Source organism: Salvelinus namaycush, chromosome 38 (assembly GCF_016432855.1).
Source record: "Salvelinus namaycush isolate Seneca chromosome 38, SaNama_1.0, whole genome shotgun sequence".
Taxonomy (NCBI): domain Eukaryota; kingdom Metazoa; phylum Chordata; class Actinopteri; order Salmoniformes; family Salmonidae; genus Salvelinus; species Salvelinus namaycush.
Genome location: NC_052344.1, coordinates 15,800,175 through 15,821,637, shown reverse-complemented (window position 1 = coordinate 15,821,637; position 21,463 = coordinate 15,800,175). Strand labels below are relative to the sequence as shown.

At 42.9% G+C, this 21,463-nt stretch overlaps 1 protein-coding gene across 3 annotated transcripts in view; it reads left to right on the top strand.

Moving 5' to 3' along the window:
• The window catches only part of LOC120031953 (muscarinic acetylcholine receptor M2-like), an 82,582-nt gene extending 67,665 nt beyond the window's left edge, over nucleotides 1-14,917 (top strand). For all 3 annotated transcript variants that reach the window (XM_038977818.1, XM_038977819.1, XM_038977820.1), the window contains one exon: nucleotides 13,229-14,917. In XM_038977818.1, coding sequence (XP_038833746.1) covers nucleotides 13,229-14,810 — 1,582 coding nt within the window. In that variant the 3' untranslated portion in view covers nucleotides 14,811-14,917. The remainder of the gene's footprint in view (nucleotides 1-13,228) is intronic.
• The last annotated feature ends 6,546 nt before the right edge of the window (nucleotides 14,918-21,463 follow it).

Sequence of the window (21,463 nt, the reverse complement as noted above, 5' to 3'; positions counted from 1 at the left end):
ATTCTTACAAGGCACCCCGTCCTCCTCCCCCTTTTCCTCCATCTTTTCTTCAAGCTGATGACGGAGATTTGGGCCGTATATCCTTCGAGTCGGAAAACATCTTCATCCAGTACACAGTGAGTAATCGCTGTTCTGATATCCAGAAGCTCTTTTCGGTCATAAGAGACGGTAGCAGCAACATTATGTATGATGTAACAAAATGAGTTACAAAAAAAAAAAAAAAAAAAAAAAAAGCACAGCTGTTTAGGAGCCCGTAAAACGGCAGCCATCCCCTCCGGCGCCATGTTTCCTCAGCATGGAAATGTCTGAGCAGGTGTGACAAAGCATACAGTTCACAGGCGCCGCTGAAGTGGCAGCGTGGACACAAAGCGCGAGGGGTTAATGGAGAGTTGACAAGCAGTAAATGACATTCAAGCCTGTGGAAAAACACTCTGGGGTGTGCAAACACTGTCTGCTGTCCTCTCCAGGGAACATTGATGGGCCATGTGGCAATGTACGTGTGTAGAAGATGGAAGTGTGTTGTCTGTGTGTGTGCGCGTGCATGTGTGTGTGTCCGTGAGTGTGTGTGTGTGTGTGTGTGTGTGTGTGTGTGTGTGTGTGTGTGTGTGTGTGTGTGTGTGTGTGTGTGTGTGTGTGTGTGTGTGTGTGTGTGTGTGTGTGTGTGTGTGTGTGTGTGTGTGTGTGTGTGTGTGTGTGTTGTGCATGAAGAGCAGAGTAACCTTGATACTCCCAGATAGTATGTGACACCTCCTCATCAGCTTGGGTCAGTCCCCACAGTGAGGGTTAACCGAATCATAAAAACACCTCTGCTCTCCCTCCATTGCTTCCATTACTTTAGATCACGTGTCAAACTCATTCCACAGAGGCCCGAGTGTCTGTGGGTTTTCGCTCCTCCCTTGTACTTGATTGATTAATTAAGGTCACCTATTAGTACGGAACTTACCTCACCTGGTTGTCTAGGTCTTCATTGAAAGGAAAGAACAAAAACCAGCAGACGCTTGGCTCTCCATGGGTTGAGTTTGACCCCCTGCTTTAGATGAAGCCTCTCTACTCCTTAGAAGACGAAGAGTCCACAACCTGACCTTTACATGCCACTTCCTAGAAATTACATTCATCCTGATTTACCACAAATGATACTTCCCCTATACCAGGTCTGTCAAAAATGGAAGAGGCAAGTAGAAGGGGAAACAAGTAAGGAACTTGTATGTCGGCCCTGTATTAAAGAACATAAATGGTTAAATAAAAGTGTGTTTAAAAACATATTCCAATTTCATTTAAGGACCAAAAAACTGACAGCTGTGCCATATAAATGGCAAAATACTTGGGAAGAGATTTTCGATGTACCCATTCCATGGCACATGGTTTATGAATTGATACGCAAAACAACGCCGGTTACAAAACTTCGAATTTTTCTATTGAAATTACTGTACAAAATTCTTGCAACCAATAGAATGTTATATATATGGGCGATTCAATCTTCCCAGCTCTGCAGATTTTTGCTGTGAGGAGGCAGAGTCATTAGATCATTTATTTTGGTATTGTCCATATGTAGCTCGTTATTGGTCACAGGTCCAGGAATGGCTGAAGAATTGCAACGTTTGCCTAGAACTAACGCAGATAGCAATACTGGGTGATCTGAAAAGCCATAGTCAATCAATCAATAATATAATTATTATTTTAGCAAAAATGTACATTTTTAATTTACAATCTGTAGAAGCTATGAGGTTCAGTACTTTTGTCAAGCATCACAGCAGTTTGAAAAATATATGGCAAATAGAAATCCAAAATGGATGGTGTTGAAAGATAGATGGGAGGGGTTCAATGAAGCTGAAGGATGGGACTAATAACAAGATAACCAATGTAAAACATACGGGGTCTGTAAAATGTATATAGGTTCAGAAATTTTGTGAAATAGCACAGTTACAAAGAGAAATCAAACTGGATGGACATCAGAAATAGAGGAAGGACTAAAAACAAACAAAATATAACTATTGTAAAATAGATTGTGTCTGTAAAATGTGTATAAGATGTATAAACTGAAGGTAGAAGCCTAAGCGTTATTGTTAATTAGTTTACTCCAATTGGGGGAAGGGTGGTAGGGTATGCGGGGAATAATAAAGGTATATTCTAAAAAAGGTATGGATGTCTATATAGGTATGTGTATGTATATATGTGTATATGTATGCATATGTGTATGTATATGGATATATATATTTACCCCAAAAATATATTGGGGATTGGAAATGATGCAGACAATTACATTGATGGAAGCAACAATCTTTCCGCAATATTAAGCTGCTTCACCCCTTAATTTTTTTTTTTTAAGTGTCTTTCTTCACTGACATTTTCAACCTCACCCTGACCGAGTCTGTAATACCTACATGTTTCAAACAGACCACCATAGTCCCTGTGCCCAAGAAAGCGAAGGTAACCTAGACCCACTCCAATTCGCATACCGCCCTAACAGATCCACAGATGAGGCAATCTCAATCACACTATGACTGCGTGGCCAAGCACGACTCCAACGCCATCATTAAGTTTGCTGACGACACAACAGTGGTAGACCTGATCAACGATCAGACAACGATGAGACAGCCTATAGGGAGGAGGTCAGAGAACTGGCAGTGTGGTGCCAGTACAACAACCTCTCCCTCAATGTGAGCAAGACAAAGGACCATATCATGGACTATAGGAAAAGGAGGGCCGAACAGGCCCCCATTAACATCGACGGGGCTGAAGTGGAGCGGATCGAGAGTTTCAAGTTCCTTGGTATCCACATCACCAACAAACTATCATGGTCCAAACACACCAAGACAGTTGTAAAGAGGGCACGACAACACCTTTTCCCCCTCAGGAGACTGAAAAGATTTGGCATGGGTCTCCAAATTCCTCAAAATGTTCTACAGCTACACCATTGAGAGCATCCTGACTGGTTGCATCATCGCCTGGTATGGCAGCTGCTCGGCATCTGACCGTAAGGCGCTACAGAGGGTACCCCAAAGCCATAAGACTGCTGAATAATTAATCAAATGGCCACCCTGACTATTTACATTGACCCCTCCCCTTTGTTTTTACACTGCTTCTACTCGCTGTTTATTATCTATGCATAGTCACTTTACAAATTACCTCGATTAACCTGTACCCCTGCACATTGACTCGGTACTGGTAACCCCTGTATATAACCTTGTTATTGTTATGTAATTTTCTTGTGTTACTTTTAGATTTTTTTTCATTTAATTTAATTTAGTAAATATTTTCTTAGCTCTATTTCTTGAACTACATTGTTGGCTCTCTGCGCTACGGATCCCTTTAGCGGGATCATTTTCCTAAACAACCGCTGAATTGCAGGGCTCAAAATATTACAAAAAATATTTATAATCATGCAATCACAAGTGAAATATACCAAAACACAGCTTAGTTGTTGTTAATCCACCTATCGTGTCAGATTTTGAAAATATGCTTTACAGCGAAAGCAATCCAAGCTTTTGTGAGTGTATCAATCAATGCTAGAACAGCTAGCCCCAAATTAGCATGGTCACGAAAGTCAGAAAAGCAATAAAATTAATCGCTTACCTTTGATAATCTTCGGATGTTTGCACTCACGAGACTCCCAGTTACACAATAAATGTTATTTTTGTTCGATAAATATTACTTTTATAACAAAAAAACGCCATTTGGGTCGCGCGTTATGTTCAGAAAACCACAGCCTCGTTCCGGTCCTGAAAGGCAGAAGAAAATTCCCAAACGTATCAGATTCAAAAGTATTACTAAAAATATTTATAATCATGCAATCACAAGTGAAATATACCAAAACACAGCTTAGCTTGTTGTTAATCCACCTATCGTGTCAGATTTTGAAAATATGCTTTACAGCGAAAGCAATCCAAGCTTTTGTGAGTGTATCAATCAATGCTAGAACAGCTAGCCCCAAATTAGCATGGTCACGAAAGTCAGAAAAGCAATAAAATTAATCGCTTACCTTTGATAATCTTCGGATGTTTGCACTCACGAGACTCCCAGTTACACAATAAATGTTATTTTTGTTCGATAAATATTACTTTTATAACAAAAAAACGCCATTTGGGTTGCGCGTTATGTTCAGAAAACCACAGCCTCATTCCGTTCAAAGAAAATTCCAAAAAGTATCCGTAATGTTCGTAGAAACATGTCAAATGTTTTTTATAATCAATCCTCAGGTTGTTTTTAACATACATAATCGATAATATTTCAACCGGACCGTAACCTATTCAATAAAAGAGAGAAAGAAAATGGAGAGCTACCCCTCTCACGCGCAGGAACTAATCAAAGGACACCTGACTAGTTTTGAAAAATCTCGCTCATTTTTTCAAAATAAAAGCCTGAAACTATGTCTAAAGCCTGGTCACAGCCTCAGGAAGCCATTGGAAAATGAATCTGGTTGATACCCCTTTAAATGGAAGAAAGACGGGAAATGAAACACAGATTTTAAAAAAGAAAAAATCACTTCCGGGTTAGATTTCCTCAGGTTTTCGCCTGCAAAATCTGTTTTGTTATACTCACAGACAATATTTTGACAGTTTTGGAAACTTTGGAGTGTTTTCTATCCTAATCTGTAAATGATATGCATATTCTACGATCTGGACCTGAGAAATAGTCCGTTTACCTTGGGAACGTTATTTTAAAAAAAAAATAATAATATGACCCCTAGCGTCAAGAAGTTTTAAGGATTTGTAAGTAAGCATTTCACGGTAAGGTCTACACCTGTTATATTCGGCGTATGTGAAAAATCTAATTTGATTTAATTTGACGACTGCTTGCCTGCCTCCCAAGCTGTTTCCAATATCCGAGATCTTTCTATGGGAGGTATATAAAAGCCAAAACATCCCATGAGAAGCAGATCACGCTCTGGGTTCAAATGTATAGGTTTCTCCAGGCTGCTGTCAAGAAACAAGGGAAAGGTCATGTGGCTCACATTCTGATTACACTTGGTTTGATACTACAAGGAAAACTTAAATGAAATGAACGCACACCGTATCAAATAGACTACAGTCGTGGACAAAAGTTTTGAGAATGACACAAATATTAATTTCCACAAACTTCGCTGCTTCAGTGTCTTACGATATTTTTGTCAGATGTTACTATGGAATACTGAAGTACAATAACAAGCATTTCATAAGTGTCAAAGCCTTTTATTGACAATTACTTGAAGTTGATGCAAAGAGTCAATATTTGCAGTGGTGACCCTTCTTTTTCAAGACCTCTGCAATCTGTCCTGGCATGCTGTCAATTAACTTCTGGGCCACATCCTGACTGAGGGCAGCCCGTTCTTGCATAATCAATGCTTGGAGTTTGTCAGAATTTGTGGGTTTTTGTTTGTCCACCCGCCTCTTGAAGATTGACCACAAGTTCTCAATGGGATTAAGGTCTGGGGAGTTTCCTGGCCATGGACCCAAAATATTGATGTTTTGTTCCCCGAGCCACTTAGTTATCACTTTTGCCTTATGGCAAGGTGCTCCATCATGCTGGAAATGGCATTGTTCGTCACCAAACTGTTCCTGGATGAAGAAGTTGCTCTCGGAGGATGGGTTGGTACCATTCTTTATTCATGGCTGTGTTCTTAGGCAAAATTGTGAGTGAGCCCACTCCCTTGGCTGAGAAGCAACCCCACACATGAATGGTCTCAGGATACTTTACTGTTAGCATGACACAGGACTGATGGTAGCGATCACCTTGTCTTCTCCGGACAAGCTTTTTTCCGGATACCCCAAACAATCGGATAGGGGATTCATCAGAGAAAACGACTTTACCCCAGTCCTCAGCAGTCCAATCCCTGTACCTTTTGCAGAATATCAGTCTGTCCCTGATGTTTTTCCTGGAGAGAAGTGGCTTCTTTGCTGCCCTTCTTGACACCAGGCCATCCTCCAAAAGTCTTCACCTCACTGTGGGTGCAGATGCACTCACGCCTGCCTGCTGCCATTCCTGAGCAAGCTCTGTACTGGTGTTGCCACGATCCCGCAGCTGAATCAATTTTAGGAGACGGTCCTGGCGCTTGCTGGACTTTCTTGGGCGCCCTGAAGCCTTCTTCACAAGAATTGAACCGCTCTCCTTGAATTTCTTGATGATCCGATAAATGGTTGATTTAGGTGCAATCTTACTGGCAACAATATCCTTGCATGTGAAGCCCTTTTTGTACAAAGCAATGATGACGGCACGTGTTTCCTTGCAGGTAACCATGGCTGACAGAGGAAGAACAATGATTCCAAGCACCACCCTCCTTTTGAAGCTTCCAGTCTGTTTTTCGAACTCAATCAGCATGACAGAGTGATCTCCAGCCTTGTCCTCATCAACAGATCACACCTGTGTTAACGAGAGAATCACTGACATGATGTCAGCTGGTCCTTTTGTGGCAGGGCTGAAATGCAGTTTTTGGGGGATTCAGTTAATTTGCATGGCAAAGAGGGACTTTGCAATTAATTGCAATTCATCTGATCACTCTTCATAACATTCTGGAGTATTTGCAAATTGCCATCATACAAACTGAGGCAGCAGACTTTATGAAATTAATATTTGTGTCATTCTCAAAACTTTTGGCCACGACTGTACATACAGTAGACGTAATCCAGTGACTGAAGATTATAATCTTCATGAACGCATTCACAAACGTCTTTTTAATTTCCAATTACATTTTCTACGATGGCATCCACCAACTCGACAAGTTCACAGCCATTAAACGTCCAATGACTAACACCACAATGCTCCAATAGCCTATAGGAATCACAAACACAACATACTGACAGTTTATTGATGTGTGGGTGTATTCAATACCATCTCCCATTTTGCATGCACTTAACACACACTTAACACGCCAACATTTACCTAACCAGGTGGTCAACCTCACAGCAGCAGTTGAAAATCCACAGGAGCTCAGGTGAGATGAAAGATCAACATTTCATCTGTAAACAATTCCAAAACACTTTCATTCAAATGGGTTTGTACAGACAATAGGGCACGGACACAACGCCTAGTACAGTCTAAATGCTGTTCTGACTGATTTTCACATAATAACATTTTCAGGTGTGTGTGTACACATTGGTGATTTGAGCAACATGTATTCTGATTCTGACATTCTTTCCACTAAAAGACAACTTTGATCCTAAGACAACCACTTTAGATAGATTTGCAGACATTCAATATAAACATTTATTTCCCCACGACTAACTGCACTGGAATCAGCCTGCCCTTAAGCTCAGCAGCATTAGTAACTAACCTGATATGTTCTTCCTGGGACAGACCCATGTAATAACACTGAGAGGAGTGTTGAACGTTATTGATCGTGGGGGGGGGGGGGGGGGGGGGGGTAGTGGGCGTGACCAATGGTGTTTTAAAGCTTATTTCCTGCAATTCTATACATTTTGCCACGACTTCTGTCATGTTCTTATGCTGAGTGACTCAAACATTATAACAAAATGAATGGGGTTCTCCTTGACATTAATTTAGGAGATTGTTAGTTCTCATGATCTGTTTTTCTACATACTTTATATCTGATTTTAGTCATTTATGTGTACACTGGAAACGTTTTACTATCCCGGAAATAATGTTCGGCTGTGGTGCAGCGAGGAAGGCCTGTATGTTCCAGGCATGCCTCGCCACAAACAGCGCAGTAAACAAAGGCCTTAACCCTGTGTATTCCCATGGAGGGCAGGCAATAAAAACGCATCTAATCATCTGAATCAGGGGGTAACTGCCCTGGGCTTTACCTTGAATTAGTGCTCGGAGATAGGAATGAGAATCTGTACTCTGGGGAGTCAGCGTAATGCAGCACTTTAAGTGCAGCTAAATAACCCGTTCCCCTGTAATCACATTCGCTTACATGTTTTATACTGAATCAAGATTAAATTATGTTTGTGTGTCTCCCAAGACATAGGTGAAGTCAGAATATCGCTTGTGAATCTAACAAATGTGACCTGGAAAGTATGCCTAAAAAAACATTTTGGTCAAAAACGATCAGTTTGATTTATTAGATTTCGGAAAAAAACTTTTCTTTTCGTTTTGCATACTGGTGATCTGACTTGTTAGACAGTAAAGAGAAAGGGAAGGATACCCACACAAATGCAGAAAATGGGAGAAGTTGGCCCTCCCTGCCTCCCAAAGGGCACAGGCAATTTTCAGCTCTAGTGATCCAGCTCCAGGAGCAGCAAAGTCCAATGGTGGAGCAATACTCAACTCATTTATTCACACATCCACCCCACAGTGGCAACTGACTCTCCTTGGCGTTTTTTAAAAACATACTAAACATGGGGAAATGGGGACAGTGGAAATCAATGACATGGGAGATGGGACTACACCACAAATCACAGGATGGCAATACAAATATAGATATATTCATAAGATAATCTAACATTAAAAAAATATGTTTTAGCCAAGGAGAAAACAGTGTACATAGAAAACAAAGTCAACGACTGCAGGGGAGATGTCATTATTCACCTCACAGGCTTTAATGGCATCATTATCTCCCTGTCACGTTTTGTGTCTCAGCACCAATCGCTGAGGGATATAGAGTGAGTTCAGAAATGATTGACACCCTTGATAAAGATGAGCAATAGACTGTATAAAATAAAGATTTAAAATACTGAGCTATATTGTATGCTGAAAACAATGGAGAAATGAATCAGGAATAATGTGAGTGAGAAAGTTACACAGGGTCAAAGATCATACCCCCAAGACATACTAACCTCCCCTGTTATTGGTAATGGTGAGAAGTGAGCATGTGTCGTGACTCGGGGGTTGGATGTAACTCTCACTCCTGTTGAGCTACAGCTACTTCTGGGTGGGAGGGAGCAAGAGGCCATAAAGGCGGGAATTCATCGTGAAAATCTGAAAAACAGGAAGGAGAGGGCCAAGCAGCTCCGCCCGCGGTCAGCCAGGGATTGCAGCATCAGCAGGCTTACTTCCATTGTCAGCACCTTCACCTTCACCCAAAAGTGGAGCCGGGGGAATTACCAAAACGGGGGTGTGTGCAGTGAAACGTGAACTTCCACTAACCCCCTTATTTGAAGTCCTTCTGGAAGAAGACAATAACAACGAGGACTGGGGGTTTGGAGAGTCCATTATGGACCAGATGTTACCAGTTTTAAGGGAGTGATTGAATGAGTGGAAATGACAGTATTGTATGAATTTGATGTAACCGGTTTGTGGGGAGGAGTGTGTAATGGAGGCTTGAATATATAAGTCTTTGCAGGTTAGAAGAGGTCTGCTTTCTTTGTTTCAGAGACAATTTTTTGGACCTAAATGATTTACTGTTGGGTTTTTTTCACTTTTCGGGAACACTGTTGTTGGGGGCTGAGCCTTTTTCTGAATTCTTCTAAGACATCAGTTAGAGGTAAGCCTCCGTTCTTTTACCCACACGGGCATGGTCATATAATTAGTATGTTTCTTTAGGAGGAACAGGATTGGGTTGGATACCTTAGGATTGGCTAGGGTATCCATAGGACAAGTAGACTGATTGTAAAGGGCTTTGCTTAAATAAAAAGAGGGGGTGGATTTCATCTTGCGGGCCACTGACCAAAATAAAACAGAGGGCTTCCTCTCTTTGTTAACGTGTGGGCCCATGCTTGGGGTGTGTATAGCAATGTCTAGGATGTTAGGCTAAGGCATGACACGGTGACTATACCATTTAGTCTCAGTCTCGTGGGACTAAGGCATGACACGGTGACTATACCATTTAGTCTCAGTCTTGTGGGACTAAGGCATGACACGGTGACTATACCATTTAGTCTCGTGGGACTAAGGCATGACACGGTGACTATACCATTTAGTCTCGTGGGACTAAGGCATGACACGGTGACTATACCATTTAGTCTCGTGGGACTAAGGCATGACACGGTGACTATACCATTTAGTCTCATGGGACTAAAGCATGACACGGTGACTATACCATTTAGTCTCGTGGGACTAAGGCATGACACGGTGACTATACCATTTAGTCTCATGGGACTAAGGCATGACACGGTGACTATACCATTTAGTCTCGTGGGACTAAGGCATGACACAGTGACTATACCATTTAGTCTCGCAGGACTAAGGCATGACACGGTGGCTATACCATTTAGTCTCACGGGACTAAGGCATGACACGGTGACTATACCATTTAGTCTCGCGGGACTAAGGCATGACTATACAATTTAGTCTCGTGAGAGTAAGGCATGACATGGTAACGGGGAGTAACTCCAGGTCCACAGGTGAAGGGTTTGTGACGCGCACCCGTAGTTGTAAAACAAATTATTTATTTAATAATAACAGTTGCCAAGCGGAGAACGTATACTCACCGCTCTAGTTTCCCTGGTCTTATAGTTTCCCTGGTCTTATGGTTTCCCTGGTATTATCTTTCCCCTAGTCTTATAGTTTCCCTGGTCTTATAGTTTCCCTGGTCTTATAGCTCCCCTGGTCTTATGGTTTCCCTAGTCTTATAGTTTCCCTGGTCTTATAGTTTCCCTGGTCTTATAGTTTCCCCTAGTCTTATAGTTTCCCTGGTCTTATAGTTTCCCTGGTCTTATAGTTTCCCTGATCTTATAGTTTCCCTGGTCTTATAGTTTCCCTGGTCTTATGGTTTCCCTAGTCTTATAGTCCTGGGAGAGCCTGATGAACTACGGGTCGCCCTACCCCTGAGCTGGACACCCCACTGAGTGGTTTTTAGTAAAAAGGTTTCTTCCACTCCAGCTGTCGGCCGCCGAGCTCTACGCCACTGGTATCAGTGGGTTGCTGGGATCGGGACTGGGCTGGAAGGGCAATGCCTGTGGGTAATAGGCTTGAAGCAGGGATAGCCTAGGCCAGCTCATTAAGCTCAAGGGGGAGGCGTGAGTTGGGCAAGACACATGTCTTGGGGGTGTCATCTTTGACACTCTGTAACTTTCTCACTCATCATTATTCACAGGATTATCCGTAATTATGGTAGCATCCAACATGACACAATACATTATTTACCATTCATTTCTATTAGGCACAAAATAATAATAAACACAACCAAAACAAACTGCAAAGGCATCCAACAAGTTTGTAGTCACAAGGTTGATGTAGTCATTACGTGCTATGAACATGGGACGAAAAACTAAACTTTTGACTACTTTATTTATAAGGAGGGGTGTCAATGATTTTGACCCCTACCTTTTAGAGAGAAAATAAATATTATTTGTTGAACACCATCTAGGTCACATTTTATTTGGATAGTCCGGATACTTTACAGATGGTCATACTATCAACAAATTATCTGTTGATAAGCAACTGCTTGCTAAGGTTAGGGTTAGGGTTAGGGTTAGGTTTAGAATGAGGGTTAAGGTAAGGCTTAAGTTTAGGGTTAGGATAAGGGTTACGGTTAGGGTTAGGGTTAGGGCTAGAGTTAGGGTTAGTAGATAGTTAGTTGAAATGTTACTGATAGTCTGTAGAGCATCTACAAATAAAGTGTTACCCATTTAGTCAAAGGAGCAGCCAGACTGCAGCCCCGGGTCAGGCATGAGGCATCTGTGTCCCATCCTCTCAAGGGAAATGTCAAATACTGACTGGCTGGGCTCCCTAGAGTGTGAATGCAATGTCTTCAGCAGGGTGATGTCACCATGACAAGGTGAGGAGACATTTAGAAGACAACTTTCTCTAGAGGCCCTTAAGCAACATTTATGTGCCATGGTTCTACAGAGAGGGGATTTGTGACTGTCTCTATTTGATTCCGGAAGGGCAATGCTTTGGCTGTTATGGCAGAGATTTCAGGTGTGGGACGAGGCTTATGTTAGCTGGAGGTGGACAAAGATGTGCCGAGGGACATACTGACTCCCCCATCCTCAGTCTCTCCTCACTGAATCATCCACTTCCTTTCTCTAATCCACTTCTCTCTAGTGAGCCACAAGTGTGTCCTGTTTGTATTGTTGGATGTTTTAACATATAAATAGGTGGACTTAAACATTTGATGGTGATTAGTCCAGTTTAGCTCTGTGCCTAATGCAATGATTAGGGATTTCTGTCAGAGCAGATAAGTAAATTACTGTATCGCTAGTTATTCAGAGGCTGTGTTCAACTGTTAAGGGGCAAAGGATCTAAGATAGAAGGAGTTGTTCAGTGTCAGTTAGTGAGCTGTCAGCCAATACCTCCTCATTAAGTCCCATTCACATCAACTAATTGTGCATGGTGACAGTCAAACAGGTCCCTGAACAATCCAGTATCACATAACAACTACTCAAAGTGACAAATTACTCAGAGACAATCTGAGTAACTCAGTCAGATGCTGTACACCAAATGAGATCGCCCATCAGCTGAACCATTATTAAACTGTCAGAGATGTAGCAAACATGCAGAGCCTCCCTCTGAGAGCATGTTCCCTCCAAACACTTTACCCTGAGACTGGTAGCTTCGTCTGAGGCAGGCTAACAGGATAGACTACAGGCCACGAAACAAGGTAAAATACTAGGGGCCTGAAAACACATGGATCAATTTGTCTTTTCTTTGAGCTGCAGAGCCCGTCCCCCAAACAGCTGGATATAATACTACCAGCTCTTACCTGCCTGAAACATACGTAGCTCATCAGGTACAGGGTGAAAGCATCAAGTGAAATGGTGGAAGGAAGAGCATAGTGAGAGAGTGTATTGCTACTGTAGATGAGGGGAGCTCCTGCTAGGTCCGCATAGCCCTGTTAGGCCAACACTTAATCACCGCCTACTATAGATTTCATTGCATGTAAGATAACCTAACACAACACAAGAGAAAAAATGTATTGGTCTGTCAATTCAATAGCTTTTTTGTAAACAATAGGTGGAAATACATCTCATTTGCGGTGTTGTTTTCTTTTGTTAAGACAAAAAAGGTCTTCTCTTGTAACTGTTGTCAGTGTGTGGCTTCCTCTCCAACTTCTGGTTGTCTCGTTGTCCTGTTGAAGGTATCTTCTCCAATGTAGGCTACAATAGTTTTTGTTTACCAGGCCTGTTTTCAATAGCAGTATACCACCAGCAAGTTGTCGAATGTCTTGTTTTAACTTGACAATCTCATTAGTCCTTGTCGTTGTTTGTAAACAACTTTGTTTTCATAGCACATCTCCGCTAATCACCTTGTCGCACACATTCATTATTATTAAATAAAGATACACGTTAATGACGTTATATGTGTGGAAGTAGCCCTAGTTTTCAGTAGTTTCCCCAAATTCGAATTTTGATGGATGCATGTAGGATAGTTAATTATCTAATCCATTGTTTTCCTCTGTTTCCCTCCATAGGTGCAAAGGCGATTCAACGCCTGAACTCCAACTGAATAGAAGAACATCCCCAAGACCAGATGCAATGGAGATGTTCAATTTCACCAACTTCACCTACTGGAATGCCTCAGAAGGCACTGATGCAGGGCCTGTCATTGAACCCGAAAGCCCATACAAGACTGTGGAGGTGGTGTTCATCGTATTGGTGGCTGGGTCCCTCAGCCTGGTCACCGTTATTGGAAATATCCTGGTCATGCTTTCCATTAAGGTCAATAGGAACCTACAGACGGTCAACAACTACTTTTTATTCAGCCTTGCATGTGCTGACCTAATCATCGGGCTGTGTTCCATGAACCTGTACACAGTATACATAGTGATTGGCTACTGGCCCTTAGGGCCTGTGGTGTGTGATCTGTGGCTAGCCTTGGACTATGTAGTGAGTAACGCATCTGTCATGAACCTACTCATCATCAGTTTTGACAGATACTTCTGTGTCACAAAGCCCCTCAGCTACCCTGTCAAAAGGACCACCAAGATGGCAGGGATGATGATTGCTGCTGCCTGGGTCCTGTCCTTCATTCTGTGGGCCCCGGCCATCCTATTCTGGCAGTTCATCGTGGGCGGGCGGACAGTGCCTGAGAAGGAGTGTTACATTCAGTTCTTCTCTAATGCAGCAGTCACCTTCGGCACGGCCATCGCAGCATTCTACCTGCCCGTTATCATCATGGTCATTCTCTACATACAGATCTCTATAGCCAGTAAAAGCCGGGTGAAGAAAGAGACCAGGAAGCCGTCAGGGCCCAACCCAGAGGCCCTGTCCCACGAGCAGGCAAGGGGCAGTAATACTGCCAAGCCCATCAACAACAACCTGACAGCAGAGGACACAGAGCAGGGCACGACCCAAGCCAAAGATGACGTGGCCAACCAGCACGAAGGTAAACTGCAGAACGGCAAGGGCCCGTCCACCACGGGTGGAGAGGGGGAGATGGAGGGTGAGGACGGGGGTAGGGAGAACTGTGTCCACGGAGAGGAGAAAGAGAGCTCGAATGACTCGACATCTGGCAGTGCAGCTGCGTCCAACCACAAAGAAGAAGAAGCGGTGCCATCCAGAGCAAACTGCAACGCCGAGCTCGTTCAGCAGCCAACCCGCCACCGGGCCAAGGCAGGCGGCTCCAAACTCACCTGCATCAAGATTAAGACCAGTTCTCTCAAGGGGGACTGCTACACGCCCTCCAACGCCACGGTGGAGATCGTCCACGCCACAGAGAAGCAGAACCACGTGGCGCGGAAAATCGTGAAGATGACCAAGCAGCCACCCAAGAAGAAGAAAGCACCACCGTCTCGGGAGAAGAAGGTGACCCGTACCATCATGGCCATCCTGGTGGCCTTTGTGGCCACCTGGACCCCTTACAATGTCATGGTGCTCATCAACACCTTCTGCTCCAGCTGCATCCCCAGCACGGTCTGGACTATCGGCTACTGGCTGTGCTACATCAACAGCACCATCAACCCCGCCTGCTATGCCCTCTGCAATGTCACTTTCAAAAAGACATTCAAACATCTCCTCCTCTGCCAATACAAAAACATTAGGTCAGCTAGATGAATATGGATGCGAGTGTGCGTGTGTGCGTGCGTGCGTGTGTGTGTGTGAGAGAGAGCGAGAGAGCGAGAGAGAGAAAGAGAGAGAGAGAGAGAGAGAGAGAGAGAGAGAGAGAGAGAGAGAGAGAGAGAGAGAGAGAGAGAGAGAGAGAGAGAGAGAGAGAGAGAGAGAGAGAGAGAGAGAGAGAGAGAGAGAGAGAGAGAGAGAGAGAGAGAGAGAGAGAGAGAGAGAGAGAGAGAGAGAGAGAGAGAGAGAGAGAGAGAGAGAGAGAGAGTTTATGATGTGGTCCCTTTCCTTTGTTTTTACTCTACGGCTCATAAGAGAACTTGTATCCTGCAGCCATGTTGGGTTTGGCTCTGATGAATGAGATTTGTGATGCAACTGTTGAGACATAAGACTTACAAAGAGGCGCACTGCCACGAGAACAAATAGACCGAACTTGAAAAGGACAGTTGGATAGAGAGCTCTGCACTGCACAAGATGAATTCTAAGGGAAAATAGGGCTGACTGAATTCACAAACTTCCCGTTTGAAATTCAGTGTAAAAAATAAAAAACTCTATATATCAATGTATACGCAAAATGTAAATGTGTGTGTGTGTGTGTGTGTGTGTGTGTGTGTGCATCTGTCTGAGCGTGACAGAATGATCCATCACACAGTTTCAGTGGAGATGTCCGCCAGTGAAGACAGCACAAGGACATACAGTACATACTACAAACTGTTATCTGTATGCTGGTGGCAGTCTGTGTTGGCGGCACACAAAGCAGAGCAGCTTGTTTAAACTGCCTCTCTGGCATGTTCATATACGACTGAGTAACATGGCTGGGAGCCCTCCTATCTCCAGGGATGGACCATAAGTGGCCCCTGAAGGGCATAACAAGACAGAGACCAGGCCTGGCCAGGGTCACGTCTCACCACAACGCAGGACTGAGGTTAGGAAACTTGTTTGAAAAAGTAGATTCTTCCCACCAAAGAAAAAGGTGGAACATGGTAATGAGTAAACAAATAAATAGATAATGTAAAAATACATCCAAAAAGGCATTGTTCAATTACATTATTTAGCTAGCTATATGTTTTCCACATCATTTTAGATGATCAGCGATTTGATCTCTTACAATTCATTACATGATGAATTTGATGTTTATTTGATTGTATATTAAGATATTTATTTTGTCAGATAGTCTACACTCTTAGAAAACAAGGTGCTAACTAGAACCAAAAAGGGTTATTTGGCTGTCACCGTAGGAGAACCCTGTGAGAACCCCTTTTGGTTCCAGGTAGAATCCTTTTGGATCCAGTAGAATCCTTTTGCGTTCCATGTAGAACCCTTTCCACAGAGAGTTCAACATGGAACCCAAAAGAGTTCAAACCTGTAAACAAAAAGGGTTCTACCTGGAACCAAAAAGGGTTATCCTATGGGGACAGCTTCAGAACCCTTTTGGAACCTGTTTTCTAAAAGTGTGTTTGCTTGGAGCTTGTAAATTCATTCAGAGGGTGGCAGTTGGCAGGGGCTTGGAGCCAAAGCCTATTCAATTATAGAGGAAGGGATCTTGTGCTTTTCCAGGGGTGAGTTGTATATTCCTCTGAGATTGGATTTTCAACATAATTTGATCCCGCTATGTTGCAGATGTTACAGCCTGTGACAAGAGCCTGTTGTATGTCAGTCCTTACTGATAATGAAGAGAAAGATTGAAGAGGATTGTATTTTTGTCTTGCTGTCGTCAGAGGTGGTTTGTATTCGATAGGTAGGGGTTACCAAGGTTGTAGAGTGATTGATAGAGTGTCATATCGTGGAGATTTAGAGGTTATTTCAGTGCATGTTTCTGTTGTTACCCCGGAATGGGGTTAAATACCAATAATCACAGGCCATGGCCTTGTGAATTATAAGGGCTACTCGAAGTTAGATGTACTAATTCATCTACATGTGTGTGTGTGTGTGTGTGTGTGTGTGTGTGTGTGTGTGTGTGTGTGTGTGTGTGTGTGTGTGTGTGTGTGTGTGTGTGTGTGTGTGTGTGTGTGTGTGTGTGTGTGTGTGTGTGTGTGTGTGTGGACGTGTTTAACTATTAGTAATTAAACAAAAATTTGACCAACTGGGGACTTTTTGTTAGTCCCCACAAGGTCAAATGCTATTTATAGGGGGTTTAGGGTTAAGGTTAGAATTAGTGTTAGGGTTAGAATGATGTTAAGGGTTAGGGTTAGTAGAAAGGGTTAGTAGCAAGGGTTAGGGTTAGGAGCTAGGGTTAAGGTTAGGTTTTTGGGTTAAGGTTAGGGTAAGAGTATGGGTTAGGGTTAGTGTTACAGTTGGTTTAGGGTTAGGGATTAGGGAAAATAAGATTTTGAATGGGACTGAACTGTGTGTCCCCACAAGGTTAGCTGCACAATACTGTGTGTGTGTGTGTGTGTGTGTGTGTGTGTGTGTGTGTGTGTGTGTGTGTGTGTGTGTGTGTGTGTGTGTGTGTGTGTGTGTGTGTGTGTGTGTGTGTGTGTGTGTGTGTGTGTGTGTGTGTGTGTGTGCGTGTGTGTTTCATCACATGAATATAGATGAAGTCATATGTACTGTTTATGTATGTGTGTTTGAGATCACAGTCTAATGACGTTAGAAATAATACGATACTAGAATTCCCATGGTTTTGTGCCATACTGTTTGTGTCCATACACTTCGTCCACACCGTATGCTGATCTTCAACACAGTCCATTTATCTCTAACATGCTAATGTATTTCAATTTAAGTAATGAATATAAAGCAGCCATGGGATGGTCGCCACGTTGGTTGCTAGGGGGGCTTAACAGAAAATGACACCCGCATTGAGCAGCCCCTTAAGGCAGTCTCCTTAAAGAGAGATATGGGACAGGCCTTTAATGGAAACTCACCATGAGCCTGATCAGATTATAAAATTATGTGGAACACCTACTGGAGATTAAAGATTGGCTATTACGCACTCGGTTTACACAGCCCCTCCCCTCCCGTCCAACTTAGTGTCCCACTTGCTCCTGATCCCGTTGTTTAAAGGCCCGTGAAACATAAGGAACATCATATTTGCATTTACTCTCTCTCTCTCTCTCTCTCTCTCTCTCTCTCTCTCGCTATCGCTCTCGCTCTCGCTCTCGCTCTCGCTCTCGCTCTCGCTCTCTCTCTCTCTCTCTCTCTCTCTATCTCTCTCTCTCTTTCTTTCTTTCTCTCTCTCTCTCACACTCTCTCTCTATCTCTCTCGCTCTCTTTCTCTCTCTCTCTCTATCTCTCTCTCTTTTTCTCTCTCTCTGACATTGTCCCCCAGTGTCTCCTCCCCCTTAATGACATTGTTATGACTAACATCGCCCCCAATATTATAAAGATAAAAGACAACGCAACCTACTGCAAATTCACTAGAGGCGTCAAAATAACACAAGATTTAGGTCATGAGTAATTATTAATAAATTCTGCTTTTAATGGAAATAGTGATGGCAAAGGAACTGGAAGAGGATGAAGATCCTCTGAATCATTGCAGTCTTCCTTATTTAAATGCAGGTTGTCCTCTGGAAGCCTGGCACGTATAATTCAGTCAATCTGTTCAACTGCCCGAGCCCAGCAGTGTGCGCGAGGCATCCATCCAAGTTCACAATCCAGCCATCCGTCAGGTTGATAAGTGGACCCATGTCTGGGTGTCATCTGTCACACGTCTCAGTGGTTGGTGTTGCTAAGAGCCTCCTAGCTTCCCGGAACGGAACGGCTGATTCAGCTCAGGCTAAGCCGTTGTTTGAGTGATACCAGCAGGAAAGCAAGTGCTCTCCAACACAACTGGTGGTCTGGGTCTTTTTTGAGAACAGTTATCCGGGTGTTTGACGGAAAGTGACAGCCATTTATCACCAATGGAGGGACAGGGTTCACGGCCCCCAGACAAGATGGCTGTCACTCAGACAAAGTGGAAAGCTCACACCCCTTTAGCACTCCTCACCCGTCAACAGCATATCGTTTGACTAACAGGACAAAAGAAATCCTGCACTGTCCACTTTGTACGGTCCGATAAGCCCGCAACAGGCTCTCGCATCTTAGGTTCCATGTTTGGATACTGTCAGCCATTTCAGACAGGGTCAGCCGAAGGTTTCCACAAAATAAATAACCCGTCCTTCAGGAATCACACGCTACTGTATAGTCTAGAGAATGATGGAAACAAGGTGATGGAGTACAGTAACTCTCAGATGGATTTTGGCTAGACTTTTTATTACCATACTGTAACAACAGGACATAGCTCTCTGTCCATGTGGGGGGGTGTATTTCTCATTGAGTGGATTCACTTGTCGACGTACGAAGAGCCTCATTCCACTGTTATATTTCCCCTTCATCACATAAACATTGTCTCCATGGCGTCAACAGATCATCATGTGCCGTCTGAGCTAGCTGGTTTCCTCTTCACACGGCTTGTTTCAAAGGGCTAAACCTTTTTAGGGAGATTTATTTCTCCCTAAATGTATGATTGTGGTTGATTAGATTTTGGGGATTTTTTGGTTTAGTAGTTAGTTAGTTAGAATTGTGATGTTTTGATAGAGTACTTGACAAATGTGTGAAAGAGTATTTATTTAGATTGTTACTGTGTTGTTTGGTCTGTTCTTGAGCAGAGGGTTAGTACCCATTGGGATGGGAGCATCCTGAGTCTCTGTTTCCAGTTGAGATAGTTGGGCTGCTTCTGCCACTTATAGCCATGTTTCCAAGGCGATGTGGTATGTGAAGTGTATCTGAACAGACAAATATATCGCCACATTGTATACTGAGCAATTTGAAGTGCCTTATTACTTATTACCCATTCTTATAATTGCTCATTGACATTTAAATGGATGTTTTATATTTTCAGTAGATGAAATCTTTGTTAGATGGTGGTGCAATTTAAGGTGACAGTCATAGATGTAGAAAAGCACAAGATCTTCTAAAGTCTAAAATGTTTATTTTCCCCTTCTTCCTTGTGGTCGTGGAAGGCATAGGTTTAGTAAAAGGGGGAAAACATGTAATTTAATCTAATTCATCCCTGGAGGTTTGGAGGGTATTTTAACACGTGTGTGTGTGTGTGTGTGTGTGTGTGTGTGTGTGTGTGTGTGTGTGTGTGTGTGTGTGTGTGTGTGTGTGTGTGTGTGTGTGTGTGTGTGTGTGTGTGTGTGTGTGTGTGTGTGTGTGTGTGCAGGGGATGTGTGTGTGCAGGGGATGTGAAGATGTGAAGATGGCTGGGGGTGGTCCTGAGGGGGGGCTAATTTGGCATTTTTCAAGCACCTGAAACAGCCTTTTCCTGCAATCTAGACCCATAATCATTATGTTTAATTATATGTCAAAATGTGTCTATTTTTTTGCATGTCTAAACATACCTCTTGAGCTTTCTGTATCCTCCTGACTGGTGGTTCTTTTTTTAAAGAAACTAAATATGCTTCTCTGCATCTCTGCTAAAATCTGGGTAAAGATTGAAAGGAATGTGAGTCTTATTCAGTGCATTTAGTAAATGCTTGCTTTTCTGAAGTCTACCAACCTTGCCAGCAGGCATGCCAGCTAAGATAGTTAGACAAGCTAGCTACTCTAACTTGATAGCCTGAAATGGCTTCATGGTAGCTATTTATGAGATCGGGAGATTGGGAACCTATCTGGGCTAGCTAAAACCAACTTTATAAAATTGCTAGGTGGCTAGTAGTATTACAGAGAAAACAACAACACACACACACATATATATTATTAAACAGGACAAATCTGATGGGGCACATGCCCCTGTGGGCATGATGTGTCTGTGTGTGTCTGTCTGTGTCTGTGTACAATAGAATGTGTGTGTGTGTGTGTGTGTGTGTGTGTGTGTGTGTGTGTGTGTGTGTGTGTGTGTGTGTGTGTGTGTGTGTGTGTGTGTGTGTGTGTGTGTGTGTGTGTGTGTGTGTGTGTGTGTGTGTGTGTGTGTGTGTGCTTTGCTCTATAAGAGACCCTCAGCATGTCAAAGCACCAAGTGGCATCTGTAAATAAAGACAACCCCATAGAAACCACACATTGCATTCAGTGGGGCAAGAAACACTAAAGGATTCAACAAACAATGTTGCTTCTGTCCTCACCTCACATTCCCTGTTTGAAAAGTGTCTCAAAAGCAAGTGGCTTCCAAAGACACACTCTGAAAGATAAAGATACAAGACAAACATTTATTTTTGCCTAAACACGTGTAAACACAATATGATCATCATTCTGTACATTTTGTATCACGTTTTATAAAGCTATATCTATTATATTGTTGTACAAAGTCTATAATTGAGCAGTGTATCAGTATGTGTTAGATGAGTACTGCATCCAGACTGAACATGTGTATATTGGAGTGACAATATTATGGTGGGAAAGAAAGAATCATCGTTAAGTGAATGAGAAAACAAATGCAATTCTGAGAGAATGATTTCTAGAGAACGGACCACTACCGCGTGACATTTAAAACTGAACTAAAGTACACTCAACTGTCCCACTTTTTTTACTCTGTTGCATGGTTGGGCTTTGTGAGACTGACGATCAGCCGAAGAGGAGAATCAAGTAGTAACCTGCTGAATCTGTAGAGAAAAAAATCCATTACTGACAAACAATGAAGTGCTGATGTGTGTTCAGCATCCATTTTGTCTCAACTTGTAAATGAGTAATGAGTGAAAAGGGACACAGACTGACCGTAGGGAGAAACTGTGAGA